The sequence below is a fragment of the Nyctibius grandis genome, chromosome 21 (genome assembly GCF_013368605.1).
Source record: "Nyctibius grandis isolate bNycGra1 chromosome 21, bNycGra1.pri, whole genome shotgun sequence".
Taxonomy (NCBI): Eukaryota; Metazoa; Chordata; class Aves; order Nyctibiiformes; family Nyctibiidae; genus Nyctibius; species Nyctibius grandis.
In genome coordinates this window covers 5,828,459-5,846,207 of record NC_090678.1, presented here as the reverse complement: position 1 = coordinate 5,846,207, position 17,749 = coordinate 5,828,459, and the positions used below count along the sequence as shown (strand labels likewise).

General features: G+C 39.6%; 1 protein-coding gene across 10 annotated transcripts in view; it reads right to left on the bottom strand.

Annotated features, from left to right (window-relative positions):
- The window catches only part of CEP350 (centrosomal protein 350), an 81,385-nt gene that overhangs the window by 38,150 nt on the left and 25,486 nt on the right, over positions 1-17,749 (bottom strand). For 5 of the 10 annotated variants that reach the window (XM_068416775.1, XM_068416774.1, XM_068416777.1 and 2 more), the window contains exons 9-21: positions 14,855-14,998; positions 13,370-14,025; positions 12,593-12,714; positions 10,000-11,063; positions 8,513-8,666; positions 7,173-7,336; positions 6,044-6,233; positions 4,262-4,482; positions 3,984-4,147; positions 3,173-3,331; positions 2,844-2,975; positions 1,322-1,458; positions 831-950 (exon numbers count right to left, since the gene is read on the bottom strand). In XM_068416775.1, coding sequence (XP_068272876.1) covers positions 831-950; positions 1,322-1,458; positions 2,844-2,975; positions 3,173-3,331; positions 3,984-4,147; positions 4,262-4,482; positions 6,044-6,233; positions 7,173-7,336; positions 8,513-8,666; positions 10,000-11,063; positions 12,593-12,714; positions 13,370-14,025; positions 14,855-14,998 — 3,427 coding nt within the window. The remainder of the gene's footprint in view (positions 1-830; positions 951-1,321; positions 1,459-2,843; positions 2,976-3,172; positions 3,332-3,983; positions 4,148-4,261; positions 4,483-6,043; positions 6,234-7,172; positions 7,337-8,512; positions 8,667-9,999; positions 11,064-12,592; positions 12,715-13,369; positions 14,026-14,854; positions 14,999-17,749) is intronic. The other 5 variants (XM_068416779.1, XM_068416783.1, XM_068416781.1 and 2 more) reach the window with 3 other exon arrangements.

Genomic DNA, 17,749 nt, shown 5'->3' with positions numbered 1-17,749 from the left:
ACCAAAGTCAAGGCCACATCCAAGTTCTGAACACCTGCAAGGAAAGAGGATCCCACAACCTCCCTGCACCCCTATTCCAGTGTTTGACCACTCTCACAGGGAGCTTCCCCCCCGCCATGATTTTCCCCTTTCTGGAATGTCACCATTCCCTTTTGTCATCTCACTGTGCACCTCCAAGAAGAGTCTAGCCTCATGTTCTCTAACAACCTACCTTTAGGATACTGCAACTAGATCCCTGTCCCCTTAGCCTTCTCCTTTCCAGCTTCAGTTAGCTCAGTTCCTTCAGCCTCTCTTTTACATCACGTACTCCAGCCTCCTAACCATCTTGGCGGTTCACCACTAGACTTGCATCAGTATGTTAATGTCTTCTCTTTACTGAGGAGCCCAAAACTGGAGACTGTATTCCAGATACAGTCTCACAAGAGCTGAACAGAGGGGAATAAGCATTTCCCTTCACCTGCTTGCTATACTCTTGCTAACTCAGCTGAATGAGAAAGCAGATGTGGAACTCAATTATTCTTGAGTTAGGAAAAAGAAGAGCACCCAGTTAGAACAAATACAGCAAATTCAAACCTGAAAATATTAACAAACAACATACTGTTACACTGTGGACCACAGTGTAGTAGGATTTTTAATTAAAGACAACCCAAATTCTGGTAGGCATGTAAACCTTCAAGCTCTGGAATATAAGACAGGTTTTCCTGTTGAAGGTTTAATACTGACGTTCCCTCTTTTTAAAAAAAATATTGAAGGAAATATCTTGATACTCCTTTGTACTTTAGTTCTTATTTATAGCAAAAAAAACCCTGTGTAATCTAAACTCTTCTTACCTCTGATCATGAACCTTTGATCTTGAGGACTCTGAATAACTATCAAGCATCGGTAAGTACGTCTGTTTTGAGTCACCTGTCTCCTCTTTACCTTGTGATATGGCACCAGACTCACATTTCCTGAGAAAGGGAAGTGTTTTGGGTAAATCTGCATTGTCTTAAACCAAAGAGTAATACAGTTTTCACAAGCTTTCATCAGGTTACTAGAAGTAGTAGCAGCTAAAATTTCTGAAAAGATCACTTAAAGCTCAGACTAGTTCAATCATCCCACAAAACATTTAGAGCATCTTTTTCTACTCTCTTATACAGAGCTTCACAGAACCAGTTAATGTCACCTTTGGTGTACACTATTAAGGGCATAAAGATGGAATCTAAATTCTTCTTAAATGCTCACTTATTATGACATCTTAAAATTTTCTTCAAGAATAGGCAAAGCAAAACCTAACAAATCTTACTTCCCCCTTCTTAAGATGTGAAACATAAGGCAAAACCTGTTTGTATCAGTTCGGGCTCTCAGTTGTTTCATGAACTCTGAATGATGCTGCCGCTGGTGGTCAAACATGGTGGTGACTGGAGCAGCTGGAGCGCTGACAGTATCTGACATCTGTGTTCGTGCTAACTCTGTCATCTGAGCACAATAAAAAACAAAGGAATACAATACGCTTATCAGCATCGAGATGTTTTTGAAAGAGAAAAGAGTCATTCTCGCAGGCAATTTACTGATTTATTAAACAACTGTGTAAGACATACATAAGAAATGACAGTGTACATCCAAAAATATTCCCAGCATACTGGTGACCAGCATTTCCACTGCTGCATTCCAATTAAAATAAATGGCTGTTCAACTGAATATCAGCAGTCACTTGTGAACACGGATGGAAAAGTTACTCTGCTAGCCCACCATCTCTGACCAGATCATCCCCATCAACCTCTCCACTAGCACCTCTTACTCTCGGACTTCAAACTTAAAGCAAGACAAGAGATTAAAACCCTACACCAAATAAAAGCTGTCTCTGTTTCTTCTACCTTGTTTCTTAACTGGTTTCCACCCACTCCAGCTCTATAAACTACAAATGTTTCTTGGTCTTTATCCAAGACTTCACTACCTGCTATCAACAACCACTGCATGTATCTCAGATGCCTGAGCTTTTCTGCTCCTTTAACCTAATCCATTCTTGTCTATTCAAAAACAATTTAAACTTCATACATTTAGCAAAGCCCAGAACAAGTGCATCAGTGTTATTCTGCAGTCCCATTACCTATCATAAAATCAGCCTTGCTGAGCACCAGCGTGTGCATAAGCTGTGAAGAAACAGTTATGTTCATACCCATCAGCCTTCTGCACTCCACCCCATAACCCTAATCCACAGTCACTGCAATGGCTAAATGATGAAGAAGCGAAAGCTTTTTTTGGTTAGAGTGTTTCTTACCTGTATGTGAAGCAGCTGCTACATGTTGGGAACAACAAGTATAAAAACTGATAAACTGATTTATAAAACTGAAAACTAATAAATATTCTGTATGGTGCAGAAAGAATGAAAAGAGACTCAGAAAAAGAAAACTCCAAACTCTGTACCAAGTTAAGAGCTCTGCTGAAGAACATTCTCTCTAATTTTTATTTGTTGGTCTCCTACCTTCAAAAGTAAGCAACTTCCCTGCTCTTCTGATTTAATTTGCGTATGAAACAGATACAGGATCAATCCCTGATGGAGTGGAACTCTTACAAATTAAAGATGTTGTGTTCACCACCATCAATCTCTCCTGGAAGAAAAAACTTCTTAACAGTCCATTAACTGGAAGATCGTATGAATAGTGAACAGGGATTTAAGGCTGCTGACTAACTTCTAAGAAAGGACGTCAGAGATGCTCCTTTAAAATCCTATCATTTGTCACGTTATGAAGGTGAAGAAGTTGCACTGAGAATGACACTGAACAGAGAACAACCTAGAGGCAAAAAGTATTCAAAATAATACTGAAATCAGAACGGCTTTTTCCTGTCACTGGGAACCTCACCTCACGGATCTGGTGAGCTGCATCTGTAGTGGGAAGTGCAGTTTCTGCCTGTTTGGCTGCAGCCTTGCACGGCGTCTCTTGTACAGCCTCTTGCCGTGACTGGACCAAATGCTGTAGTGACTCTGCATGGACCTGCGCAGAAAGCACAGCCAGTTCAGCTCTTCAAAATTTCCTGGCTATGACAACTACAGTTTCACTTCTCAAAATCTGGGGAAAAAAAGTTTGAAATTGGCCCCTAAGAGCTTTTTTCAGCTATATTAAACCCCTTCACCACTTCCATATGTTCACAGCTTCAAATTAAGAATACTCATAGGCATGGATTTACTTACAGCATTTTGCCTCTTACACACTCCACATTTTTTGAAGGGCAGCATTACCTGAGCTGCCTTCTGCCTTGCCTCGTCCAGTTGTCTCTGACTTTCTAAAGCTTCTTGTTCGGCCTTGATTTTCAAAAGAGCTAAGTCCCGTTCATGGCGCTGCTGCTGTGCCTACAAATCAGGACAACAAGTTTTAATAATACAAGTTAAATGTAAAGACCTTTTTGGCCTTAGCCACTGGCTGCAACTACCTCTGAAAGATCTAGATCTACTCTGCTGGTGGTGCCTCTTCTGCTAAAGTAAAATTTTCAGCCTACCAACTGACCATCTCCCTTTTTAAGTAGACAATGCACATTCCCCATACTCTTCCACCAGTGTAGAAAGAAAGAGGATTTAGGAGACCAATTAATTCAACAAACTAGAACAACCAATCTCACCAACACAAGGAAATTTCAACCAAAAATATCCTTTTAATGGAATAAGACAAATGATCCAGCCTGAACAACTACACTGCATGGCATTGGGACCCAACATCAAACCCACTAAATAACCAAGTTTTATTTTACTGAAGCACACACCCAAAGCAGCGATTCCAGCGAATGGTATATTAGTGACACATATTCTAGAGTCACCAGTTCCTTGGTGCAACTTAAAATAGAAAGATAACAGATGTTAATCCTAAGAAAGGGACACTATCAGAGATGCTCCATCATGTCCGAGTTCTCTGCATTGCTAACAAAAGCGTAACTTGCCCTAATTTGATTAATTTTCTTGCAAAATAAAAAAAAAGGAAGGTTAAGACAAGGAAGTATTTTTCCATTACCTTTAGAATCTGAGCCAAAGAAACGCTCTCCTGCTGAGCAAGTGATATGCCTCGTACTCGTTCTACGTCTGAAAGCTGTCGCACAGACTCCTCAATAGCACTAAGGTAGTTCAATTCTGCTGATAGACGATGCTGAAGACCAGCGGGGGAGAAGCGCATACATCCTGCAGGATAAGACTTACTAGTCAACCTCCATAGACTTTAGTGCCCCACATCAAAAAATAAAGAAAAAAAAATAACTGCTCTGGTATTAGTATGGTTTTAACAAAACAACTCACCGCTTGCTGAGGCTGCTCCTCCTACAGACCTACTAGTTCCCAGACTCAAGTCAGGGAAGCCCACGTTAGGCTTCAGCCCTGACGCTGTATTTCCAGGAAAGCCAGCAGGTGACTTGACTCTTTCTGCTGTATTGCCTACAGCATCAAACTGCAACATTTTTTGGGAAGTGGAAGATGGGGAAGAAGTTGGTGTCTTCTGGGATCTTCCCTTGTCTGAAAAACTGACAGTGAAATGAGAAATAAAGGAGTCAATATTCTCCTAAGTCCAGCCATTTGGTAAGACAATAAAGCAATAACCTAATTCTTCCATCTACATACACCAAACACATCCATGCAAAAGGCACAGTCTTTTATGGTTTGCACAGGCCCAGTCTGCCTTTAGGAAATGTCCTCATGAAATGGGTTTTGTACCTACATCCCAGTTTAGGGTTAAGTTTCTAGAGCACCCTATTTTTCCCCCCAAGTATTAAACCTAGTTAGCACACACACATACAAAAAAAATTAACATAGCATCTACATGTTCTACATGGCCAGACAAGCAGTTTCAATGCCTCCTGTTAGGAACCTGGCATGAGAAAGTCAGGATGCACTCACCTGCATGTGCATTTACACATCTGTTTTGAGAGTCTGAGTGAAGAACTTTGTTTTACTCACAGGAAATAAGGGCAATATTTTGATATCAGAATATGATGAGCAGTATTTTTAAAAAGTAAACACGTTACCATCAGCATATGGATGCAACTGAATGTGATAAGCCACTGCCCTGAGTCTCGATCTCTTTCATCAGAATGCAGTGAAATGCTTGAAGGCCAACACTTGACTTAAACAAGTTAGTAAACCACTATGGTAACACTTCTTAAGAGAAAATTAAAGACTTCTCTTTTTTTAAACATGCAGAAAATGATGTAGACACTTCTTAAGTTTACTATTCCAGTTTTATTAAGCCAAAAAGGATTAACAGTAGCTGCTTAAATCCCTGAGGAAGACGTTCTACTTTACTTGGCGCATCTTAGAAGATCACAGGACCTTTCAAACCCAATACTGGATATCAGTGAAAGTCACCAATGTAAGTCAGTACCTCAGAGCCATTCTACACCCACGCAGAATGAGTGAAAGACCGTTCATATCATTTGTTGCTTTTTAGAAAACAGTACAGTGAAAACTAAGTTGAATGTATTTCATAACTATCTTCATTGCACAATTAGCAGAAAATAAATAGCATTCATTGGTAGACATACAGATGATGCAACAGGAAAAATAATTTTTCTCTTCCTCCACACTCTTTTCTGAGGTGCAGTTCATCTCTCAAAAAGCATCAACTCACAGAGTTGGACAGGCTTATGAGTATTAGCTGTACACAGGCCCAGCCAGAAATGTCTGCGGATGATACTGAAAACAGCAAGATGACTGCACAGGCTGACTAGCTATTTTTTTTCTCTACTTCTCACAGACTATTTGTAGAAACAGAAAACAAAAATTGTGTTTCAATGCTAAAGGTACTGAACCTGACAGGATACCTATATTGGTCAGTTATTCTTAAAAAAAGAGGGGTAATTTAGGGAGGAATCACTGGTTTATTTTCTCTTACTCCAGCCATCTATTTTAGGTTTTCAGATTTAAAATACAGGGAAAAAATGTTTTCTGCATGCCCATCTTACTAACATTTGATCATTTCTGCTACTTTCCTTTTGCATATCCAAAGACATAGCCATTTTTGATAACATGCCATAACACTACCAAGCTTAGTTATATTTGCATACAGTCTTATAATGTTCATGTTACCTCATCAGGGAGTGTCCAGACAAGTTTTCCAGTGTGCTGTCTGTATCTGGGTTCTGCTCGTGATCTTTATTAGAAATTCTGCTACTCGTTAAGGATTTCTTTGCCTGTTGGGATCCCCGCTCTAATTCCGATAGCATTTTATCTTCTTCCACAGGGAAATGGTGAGAACTTCCATTGAAAGAGTCCAACCCTAAGAAGCAACAACATTGCCAAAAGTTTGTTTGGTATTCTATGTATGAATATCTTACCATCAAGAGCTCCAAGACAAATAATTGAGAGCTTTTCTCCCCAGTTAAAGATGCCTTTGAGTTAGAAGTCCATAAATCCAACAAGCAAGAAATGTAAATTTGGCCGCTTCCTACAGGAGATTCAGTTCTCTTCTGCATATTGTGTCTACTGTCAACAAAACTGTCACTCAGCTTTCACTTCAACACACTAATGGTTTAAATAAAGAAAATATATGTTTGACTACTCGATATTGATAATTAGAATAAAGCCTACCTTTCTTTGGGTAAGCTAGAGAATTTTGAAAGAATAGGAAGAAAGATAATTTGAAATGCCCAATCCTATTTTCCCACCCTTTTATTGGCTTAAAACCTAGCTTTTTCTTATGTTATCTATTGCTTATATAGTAAGAGTGTACCAAATATCAAGTTTCTTCATGTTTTTGTAACGTACAAGTTACCGTAGGAAAAAGTGTATTTATTAATTTGTGCACTTACGAAAACTGTGATCCAAAAATGAAGCATACAGGCAAACTTGTTGTCGCCTTCATAAATGTGGCTAAAACTCTGATTTCTCAGCAGCCTATTGGAATTTCCTCAGTACAGGATCTGAGGATAGTTCCCACACAACATTAAAGTTAACTAATTTGTCAGAAAGCTGGGTAGGAAAGAAAAGATTTTCAGTGCTGTTAACTTCTTGCTTATTTAATTTTAGATGACTATTTTAAGGTCAGAGAATAATCGGAGTCAAAAATAATTTAGAAAGGAATCATTGGAGGAATAAATAAATCATCCTATCAGTATTAGATTACAGTTTCCAGATATATAAGAAAGACTGCAATTATCATAACAAACCCCTAAAACCTCCTTAAAAAAAATGCCCTACAGTCAAGTACTGCACTTACGTTCCTTTTTCCCTCTTTTTTTAGAGGAAGCAGACGAGCGAGAAGATGCTGCAGACCGTGGTCCAGACGAATGCTGAGAAGCAAGCTCTACGGATCGAGGTTCACGGGGAGACCTTCTACTCGGAACTTCTTCCTGAATGCTTGAATTACTGCTGCCAGCAACACTGAAAAGGAGCACGTTGACAGTGATTAACTAAGGACTTCCAACTCCTGCATCACACTGTACACAAGAGATCCACCACACTTTAGAGACAGATGGCTAAAACTGCACTAATTAGCCCATCTTGAAAAGCATTGATTTTGAGATTAAAAACTACGACAGCTAAAACAGTAGGAAGTTTGACATGATATTGAACATATTCAAACACACTTCTGATAATATGAAACGGTAAAAGATGGGTAACAATCATCCTTTCCAACGCTAACTCTTCAGAGCTATTTGACTACAGACTTGAACAACATAAGAATGTCTCCAAATATGACTGCATTTCAGATAACCTCTGGGCATACAGATATCATCAATAAATTGACAGAAATATGAGTTATTTTCAATAAAGGATTACAAAAGATTTGCAAATAAGGTGGTAATGCATCATATACTAAATAATACCAACAACAGAAGACCTATCAAGAGGTTCAATCAGAAAGAAAGCATTTTTGCAGCCAACATTTTCAGCATGCAAAGTGCCTTTTACCTTATTTTCTTCTGAGGTAAAGTACCACCAATATAAACACAAGGTGCCCAAAAGATGTAAATATATCTCATTACAACAAAGGGGTCTTAGGAAGTTCAGGAAGCCACATGAACTCAGTAGTAACATGGAGAGTCTAGGATTTCCATTTTAGTCTGAACAAAAGGTTTTAAAAGTTCTTGCAGACAATTTACGTATCCATCACTAAGCATTACTGAACCCTTACTGAAAGCAATCATAGGCTTTTTTACAAAATTTTGAAGAACTGAAGGTATTTTAACATTTTCAAATATCTTTTATAACTTACAAAGACTAAGCAATTGAGCATTATAGCAGCCACAAAAGTTGGAGAACTAATTTTCACCTGACTACGAAGGGTAAGAACCTTGCCTAAAGCTACCTGCTAGACTAAAGAGGAACAAAAATTAGACAGAGAACAGGAATACCTGACTCTAATCTTTATGTCTTAACCATGCTGGTTGCTATATTAACTGCAAGGTCCTAAGGAAATACCTCATCACTTTGGCTAGTATTACAATAAAGCATAACAGAAAAGATATCCAGCACATTATGAAACAAATTTTGCATTAACTATTTTCTCCTGAATTCTGCATTTTGATTTTTACAAGAAGTCTAACACACAGTTACCTGAGGTCACGTGCAATCTTTTTGTCTGTTAAAGTGCTGCTTCCCTGCGATGAGGCAAAATCATCTTCATAAGAAACCACGCTCTCTGGGGGGCTCATGGCAGGGAGTAAAGGGTGCAGAAGGGCAGACCCTCCATTCGACCTCTCATCAAACGCTGAAGTGTGGACAAAGGAGGGAAAAGACAAAAATGATACCAAGTGAAAATGTGCATCAAACAGCTAATAAAGCTGCAGGAATTAAAATGCTCCCAACCACGAGTTACAAAGACTCCCTTTCAAACATAAAAACATCAGCAAAACAACAGTATAGCAATCCCACGGCAGTTTTAACACAACATAACAAGCAGAGTCTTTTTGTAAATTATTGAATATTCTCCTTCATTAACACACTCCAGCTAAAACATTCTTGAAGAGCACGGTGCTTGAGAGTAGAGCCATCTGCAGAAAATTTAAATGCAATCATCTTTAAGGGAAATAAAACGAAGGAAAAAAGAACCAAGAGAAACCACAAGATAAAAATCAACTTTGCAGAAAACATTCCTCCTCAAAATGAAGAACTCAAGGCAAGAGAAACAGTACTCATAAAATGAAGAATAAATTTGTACAAAAAATGAAAATAAAATCAAACATCCTGCATGAGACACTTGTAAAGCGTGCCCTAAGACACTAACACTTGAAATGGGTTCATTTAAGCAAGAGACTTTCCCTACTGATATACCAAAACCTTACCTTCTCAAAATCCGATATTGTTACCAGAGTTTAAATTGTCGCATTACTTTGAGACATTATCGAGTAACTCATATGAGCAAAGATGCAAAAGGAAAGTCCACATCATTCATCCACTGAAGTTACATGTTTCTAACAATATAGTAAAGCTGAATTATTCTTGTGCAGCAAGAACTCGGGATATACGCAAGCACTTATGTCTATGCCATGAAGTAAGTGCTGCATAAAGCATGAATTTCATCTTTCTGCCTTAACTGAAACAGGAATGATGTGTTATTACAGATCTGGAGTGCATACATAGTAGGAGGACACACATTCCAGTCCAGAGGGTTTGTCCTCTGTGGTGGAGAGAACCATTTCCAAATGCACTCTGGGTAATTTAGATTTAGGATGCAATTTTGGATTCAATAAATGTAAACTTTATATTCACAATTCCATAACTACGGATGTCCTTAATACATGTAACCCAGCACATGAATTAGTTGCTGATCTAGAAATGCAGAGCAATCTAATATAAAAATCTTCTTTCAGCCCAAAAGTGTGGGGTTTTTTTTACTTCTTTTTTTTTTCCTTAGACAAGAAGGCAAAGGAAGACAGAGGAAATAATTTATCATCCAAAAGTAAAGTGAGAAAGCCTTACACAGATTCATCTTTGAGACATCTAAAAGCACATTCCTTACCTGTGAAGTATAAAGTGTAAGGAGGAGTAAGACTGGGAAAACAGTAATTCACAAGAGCTTCGAGAAATTTTTCCATTTTTACCTTTTCCATGAAGCTGATAACTTTTTGCAAAGATGTTGATGACACTGTGGGGACTTCCCTTTGCCAGTTCCTCCCACGGCCCCTTGCTGTGCGTGCCACTTGTCTGAGTGAAAAGTGGCAAATATTTCTCAGCTTCTTTCTGAAACTCCTTTATGGGCTCAAAACCATTTCTCTCCTGAACGCAGAAATCCTTCTCTTTTAATGTCTCCAGCATCTTCAGTGACAACTGCTTGTGCTGGCCTCCTTCTTCTTCAGAGAGGCTTCCATCACTCAGGAGAGGCCCTTCGCTGATGGAGTCGATGCTGGACTCCTGAGGAATTACAGCTTTGTTCGGAGCATAAGCCTGGTTTTCACGCCCCGGGGAGTCAGTCTGTCTCTTAGATAAATGTCCTAGTATCCCCTCATGCCTGTTAGCAGCAGGGGACCTCATTCCAAGGCTGACTGCAGCAGTATGAGGCCTGATCATCTCAGGGAGCTTTTTAAATTCACTAAGGTTGCCTACCCCAGGAAGGCTGTCATCAAAGGCTGTATGAAACACACAGGTACCCAACATTTTTTGAATTCTGGCCGAAAAAGCATCTTCATTTTCCTCTCGCACAGGAGGACTCACAGCCTTTGCCCACCGCCCATCATCCTGGTTTTCTTGCATAAATTCATGGTCTGAGTTCCACCTGGTACCATAATTGATACCAGCCCCAGCCAACTTTTTGGCTTCACTTTCAATCCTGCTAGAAAGGGAAGCAGCTGTAGCTTTCAAAGCTTCAATCCTATCTAATTTGCTCTTATATTGGTTAGCAGTAGGTTTTATTAAGAGATTTTGCTGTGCAGTGGGTGAATTTAGGTATGGCTGAGGCACCAAGGTCAGCGATCCCACTGGTGCAGCGTGGCTCCTCCTGCCTGCCAACATTGCTTCACAATCCTTTGACAAAAGGTCCATCTGCTCCAGGCTCCAGTGTTGGGAACAAGGACCTCCACCTGAGCCCTTGGGAGCTTGTGGGTGAGAGAGCTGGACTCTTGGGCTCAACCTGTCTGGCTGTACCCATGGAGGCTCCATCAAATCGCTCCTGAAATGAAAAGTCAACATTTAAGTTGATGACTTATACAAGTACTGTCATTTTACAAGAAAGTATCATTGCCTCAAACTTATTTTTCAGAAAGAAATACTTTTCGGTGAAGTCAGAGGGACAGGGAATGGGACAGTAAACAGTTACACAATGTTATTTAAAAAAAAAAAACAAAAAACCAAACCAAACAACCACAACACAGCACCTTCCAAATTGGAAATGTTGTTTATGGTGTACTGTGTGTTTTAGAGTTGTAACAAACTGACTGTTTTCAGCAGCAGCAGTAAGGCTTTTCCAAAAGTTTCCTGACTTCTAATGGGAGGAAACTCCTGCCCCCCCCACCTTGTAATTTCTTAGCCCCAGCCTTCCCCCTCCAGCTGAACCCAGCCCGTGTTTCACTGGAGCTATCACTTAGGGTAGGCACGAAGAACACTTAGAGAAAAGGAGGACTGGAAATACAAGAATGTTTCAAGTTCTGAGAGACATCTTTTTTATTTCCAGATAGCTCCCATTCGCATGACAGAAGCTCTGTAGAGACCTTTCTTTGCTAATATCACTTGCGTATGTTCTGAATACTAGGAAACCTGGAAAGAACCTCACAAAAACCGCTTCTCTGCTCACTGTGAGGCTCTCCAAATAACTTACGCAGCCTTTTAAGTCTCATCTCTCCCCTACTACTAGTACTTAGCTTTTTTCCTTATGATATTACACTAACAATACTTACTACCATATGGTTTAGCAGCCCATCCTACACACAGTACTACCTAGCATTCCTAGTGCTTCCTTTAACTTTTCCAGAAATGAAAAAGGTCTCATTGAATTTACAAAGTCAGCACGGATTTGACCAAGTTAAGGTATAGATAACGAAGCAAATACATATCTAAGAAGCAGACATTCATTATGTAACTAAAAATGAAGACACACTTGCACAAATGGGATATTAAGGATATGCAAGAAACTATGATTTTTAGTTCCTTATATTCAGGCATTTGGTTAGGTACCTTGACTTACCGTAAGAAAAACTTTGCTAATACACCAAACAATTAAAAATGGGGAAAGCAGCATAAAAGGAAATAGGGAAAGGCTAGTTCCAAGCAGAAGCAGAGGTTTTTGGTAATTTAGCAACAGTAACTAAAGGCCTGAATCCAAGACAATAGATTAAATAGAAACATTGAACACATCAAATAAGAAAAATCAACAGAGGTATTCATATGATCAGCTTCTCTTGCCCAATGGCAACGGCAGAGGAAACTGTCTCCCAGTATGAATTGCACATGCCCTTGACGCCAGCAACACATTAACAGCAACTACCATTCACTTTATTTATTTACAGACTCACTAAACACCCAGAGCCAAAAATTTCATATCCTTTCCTGCATCAGCTCCCTCTTTACTGTGAGGAAACGTTATAATTGCCATAAAGACAATTAATCTCACTAGAACACAAACTTAAGAGTCTAGCCTATTTTCACCTCTCAGAGATGAAAAATAAGAGTATTTCCTCTCTCAAAAGGCCCACAATGGCTCACCTCAGTAGCGGCTGCTGCGGTTCTGAAAGCGACATGTCACTGCTGGAAGATGCACTAGGAGGACGCTCTTGAGCCTTGTTTTCTTTGTCGGATTCCCCAGATGGTTGATAACCAGGTCTGGGCTAGAAATGAAGACAACCAGGAAAACGCATTTTCAAAAGCCTTTCATTAAAATTGAAAAGGATTACATTTCTCAGTGTAGTATCGTATCTTTCCTACCACACAAAGGCTTAAAAACACAAGACATCAATGTTTTTGTCTCAGCAGAATGTACTGGGAAAAAAAGCTTTGCTCACATACTGAGCTAGTTCAGCCGAACACATGAAATTAATATAAGTCTTTTACCATATATTAATCTTCTTTCATATTCAGTTTCTGATTAGCAAACTTATTTAACTCACTGCTGATAAAGTTTGTCCACTGACTGAAAGCAACTTCAGACAAAGCTCTTCAATTCACAGTTTGACTGAGGTTTACAGCCAACCCTTACAGCTGCTGTTAGCTCATATCCAGAATTCTGCTTCTATTTATAACAGAAAGACGATTTCCATTCACCTTTCTAGTAGGCCTTGCTGTGCTGAAAGGCAGCCACTAGCAAGGAGGCTCTGGATCAAACCCACTATGTTTAAGCTAAGTTATACATATATATGTAAAGTTTTCTTTGTATTCTTTCTCTTAACTGACAGCCAGACCAGGACAAGTCATGACCTTCCTAAACATATGATCTCCTATTCCTGCAAACAACTGCAACACATTACGTTAGTGAATCAGCTATACCTGTGCTTCCTGCACCGTAGGCGGCTGAGGTGGCTCTTCTACAAACGTACGTTCCAGCAATAGTTTAGAATAGGTGTCCTGTAACCGTTTGGCCGCTGAAGGCTCAGGAGGAGGCACGTTCTTGACTTTAGTAAAAGCCTCCTTCTGCTTTCTGTAGAGCTCTTGGAGCCTTTTGTTCTTCTGTTCTGTTGCCTCCTTTTGCGCTTTCTTCTCTTCATTCTGCTTCTTCTTCCTCTCCTCTTGCTGCCTGATGATGTACTGACGAACCTCTTCTGTATCATAGTGACGTTTCTTAGAGATCACTTGAGGCTCCTCGCTGGCAGCTATCTTGTCCGGTTTCCTTTTGGTTGGACTGTGGCTCCTGGCATTTTGAGCAGGCAAAACAGATTTCTGATTCTGCTTTTCCACATCTTTCTCTTGCTTTGTACTCATGGAATCCAACTGCAAGTCATCGAGAATTCCACGTATCTCCACAGGCAGGAAGTCCTTATTTACAGAGGCATGATCTTCTTGGTTATCATCTGGAAGAGCAGCTTCCAGTTTCTTCAGGTTATTCTCAGACCGTACTTTACTCCTTGACCTTTCAGAACTTCTTGAAGAGGCTTTATGGGTAACATCCAGTCTAGAATCTGAACCTGTCCTTCCAATACAGCCTGCTAAAGAATAAGACTTGTCAAATATTTCAGGTAAAAATCAAATTTAGGAACTACGTGTCATCCCTGAAACAGCTGCAAAAGTGAGGATGAGGGAGGAGCGCAGATGTCACTGTAAATGTGCTTTTGTTTTATTCAGTGTCGTAGTTTGCATATAGCAGCCTTTGCTTAGACTGAGCTCACACCCTTTATACTCTTACCAGCCTCACTACCTCACAGGCCTAAGAAGCACTGCAGCTACCACAACCCCTTACTCGCCCTGCCTGAGATTCTGAATAAATTCTGAAAAGGACTGGTGGAGGAATCAATGAAGATTTATAATGCACATGGATGACATTACACAGTATCTGCAAGAACCACAATTCCTGTAAAACAAGGACGACCAGCCGTAGCTTACGCATTATATGCGGAACATCTGGAAAATTCATCTGGCCTGTGGACCACTTCTAGCCATTCCTTTCCCCACTAGCTTCAAGAGGCAAAGACAGATTGCAGGTGATCCATTTTTTTTTTGGTTGCAACCTGCTTCCCATCTTTTCCAGAGCCCCTGAGCACCTTCACAGCATGTACTGCCCATCAAGTCACAGGGGCAGGGTAGGCTTCCCATGACACCAAGAGAAGATCATAATCCATCCAGGAAGAGAGGTTATGCATCCCAACCATGGATGTGAGCAAAATTCTTCTCCCTCAAATCCCAGGTTAAAAATAGGAGTTATTTTTAATAAGAAAGTGATTGCGTTCTCTCAGAAGTCTGCTTTATTCCGCAGACATGCAGTGTTATATAATAAATTAAGAACAACGAAAAAAGTCCAGTGATAAAAGTACAACTTACCAGACTTGGCAGCTCTCTCTCGTCCTGTTCTGTCACTAGATACAGCTCTTCTTTCCTGTTCTATTCTGGGAGCTGGACCCAGTATCTTTTTTACTAGCTTTTGTCCCTCCCGCCAGGAGGATGCACTTATTACATAGTTTCCACCTGCACAATAAGTAATAAATAAGTGTCAAGCACTAGATGAATTTTCCAATGTATCACAAAGAAGTATTTATTGCAACCGTAATTTCTATACCATTTAGTTCTGCATAAGTGCAATGGCTGCAGCTACACAAAACAGTTGTAACAGTGATGTGCCATGAAGACACTCAACAGCTGTATCACACAACTACCCGTGCTTCATGCCTACACATAACACAATGTAAAAATCCAAAAACATATTGTAGATAGTTAAAGCCCCATAAAAACTGATTTAAAAAATAAAAAAGGGTTACACAGGTCTAAAACATATAAGCAAATGTTACTGGGGGACAGGGGAAATATTTGTAGAGGTCTGAGAAGAAACTCTCATCTCCACCTAAACAAGAAAAACAAGGAAAAAAGATAAAAGGATCTAAAATGTTGTAATAATAAGAACAAAAATAAAGGTGGGAGGTAAAAAATGATTCATCTTCATATCAAAAGAATATTATCTGATATGCTAGGAAAAAAAAACTTTAGAGATTTTTACAGATAATTAATTGTTGAGACTAACTCACTGTCCTCTAGCTGGGATTTCTATACTGTGACTGAAAATAGTAAGATAAACCCTATTAGTTGATACCTAATTCAAGAACAGACTGCCTTGCAGGTGACAGAAACCCAAAAATGTTATTAGTATTATTTACCATTTAACTATATGCCGGATGATAAAAACTGGGTATGCTGGCATCTTTACCTAACATTTGTTAACTAAATGCTATTTTGTTCAACTCACCTTTCATCCCACTAACTTCCAATATTATTAATCCTTTCTTTTTTTGAAATAATGACCTTAAACAGCTTTGGAGAAAGTCATCAGAAAAAAAGAAAAGTATTAAAAACCTAATTCAGACCATTTAGCAGGATTTTTTAGCTAGAAAAGTACCTAACTTGAACATCCAATGTGCAGGTGATTTCTAACCATTGCATTTCAGCTTCTACCTCTGACGGCACTGCCTAAACAAACCCAGACGCTGCAGCATGAACACAACACAGCCAGACAAAGAGGGACTGTACTCTGGGCCCGACCAGACTTCGGAGAGATGGTACCAAAGCAACTCCAAGTGAAATCCAGGACAGCAGACCGAGAGTGTTTTTGCAATCCCAGTCCTCAATCCCTCCTGCTCCCTTCTGGTTTAAAATAACGAAAAGAAGGAGGAAACCTATTTAGCCACAAGTCTGCAGCCCACCATTCATTCACTTACTAACAGTACTCCTCGCTTGCATTGTCAATTACCCAAGTTTTTTATAAACCTGTCACTTGAAACATGTCACTACAAGCCTCTTGGAAACAGACGTATCAGCCAAAGGGGTTCTCTTGCCGAACTCACTGTTCTCAATTACTTCTGTGTGCATTTAAAAAGGCAGCGTAAAGTCTCGTCTTCCATTTCCAGTCAGCTGTTTGAACTAAAACACGCTAACGGAGCGGAACATGAGCCGTGGCTATTTATAGCCTTGGCTATGCTAAGCAGTTTCTTATTGCTGTGACTGAAGGAGGACGGACCACCACGGATATGCCACTTAGATCTGGTTCTTATCTTCTAGGGATTTCACGCCATCATTCTCCTCACATTTAATCCATTATGGAGAATAACCATCGCCATTAAAACTTGCAGCAATCTCGGTGCCCCTCCCTCTCTTGGAACTGTCACAAATATGTAAGTTAGTTTTGTATAGTTCCTTAAGCATGAATTGATCAGCATAGGAAGGAGCAAATCCATACTTACCACTTACTTTTGTAAGCATTAGCATTCATTACCACAAAATATTCACATGCAGCTTTACGATTTACAGCATGCAGAATCGCACATTCACTCTCTAAAAAACCCTTTGTAATAATTTTTTAAAGCAGCTTTTAAAAGTATTTACTGATTATGGGTCACAGTACATAAGGAGAAATATAAAACCTTAAAAGGTGCAAGAGATACCAAATCTCATATGTATTTAAAGAAAAAAAAATTGCTCTGTAGTGTGATTGCAGTCATAACTACTGACTTTGTAAGAAAATTAAAACCAAATATGAAGCAGATGTGGAAGTCTTCCTAATTCTTTTGCTACACACAATATCAAAGATTAACATTACTGGAAAACTAAGAAGCACTGACAGAATTCCACTGCAGTTAATTTTATTTTCTGCTATAAGGCACTGCTCTACAGTAACCTGCTCACACAACCTTCTCTAAATACTTTGATTTTATTTAACAGACAGTGGAAATGTCAGAAAACAGTGAAAATAAAAAAATCTTAATTGGTAAAAGAAAGAAACTCTCCTTCATAAATACCAAGATTTGTAAGACTTGCCAGGGAACGTGCTTTTACATTCTTTCACTAACCGAAAAAAACAGGCATGGGTCAAGCCAGAACTGAAGGTGCAGGACAGCAGCAACTTGACACAGGACGTATAAGAACAACAGCCAGAGAAGAGCCAGAAGGACACCCTGTTCTCTGCTTCCCCGTTGAGAAACCGTACAAGAGAACAGCTTTCACTGCAGCCCTTCCTCACAGAGGAGGGCAACTCGTCAAGTGCCGCTGGCACTGATTTTAATATCTCCATTCCTCCTCTCAGCGTTATTCACCGAGCTGTAGGTCAGGCACTAATAAGCTTCAACACAAGCAAAACAGAAGCAGGACCCAGAACAGAGATATTGCTACTTTTTGTATGTTGGCCTGACAGATACCTAAGGATACCCGGCCCCAGAAACACACACTCTTCAG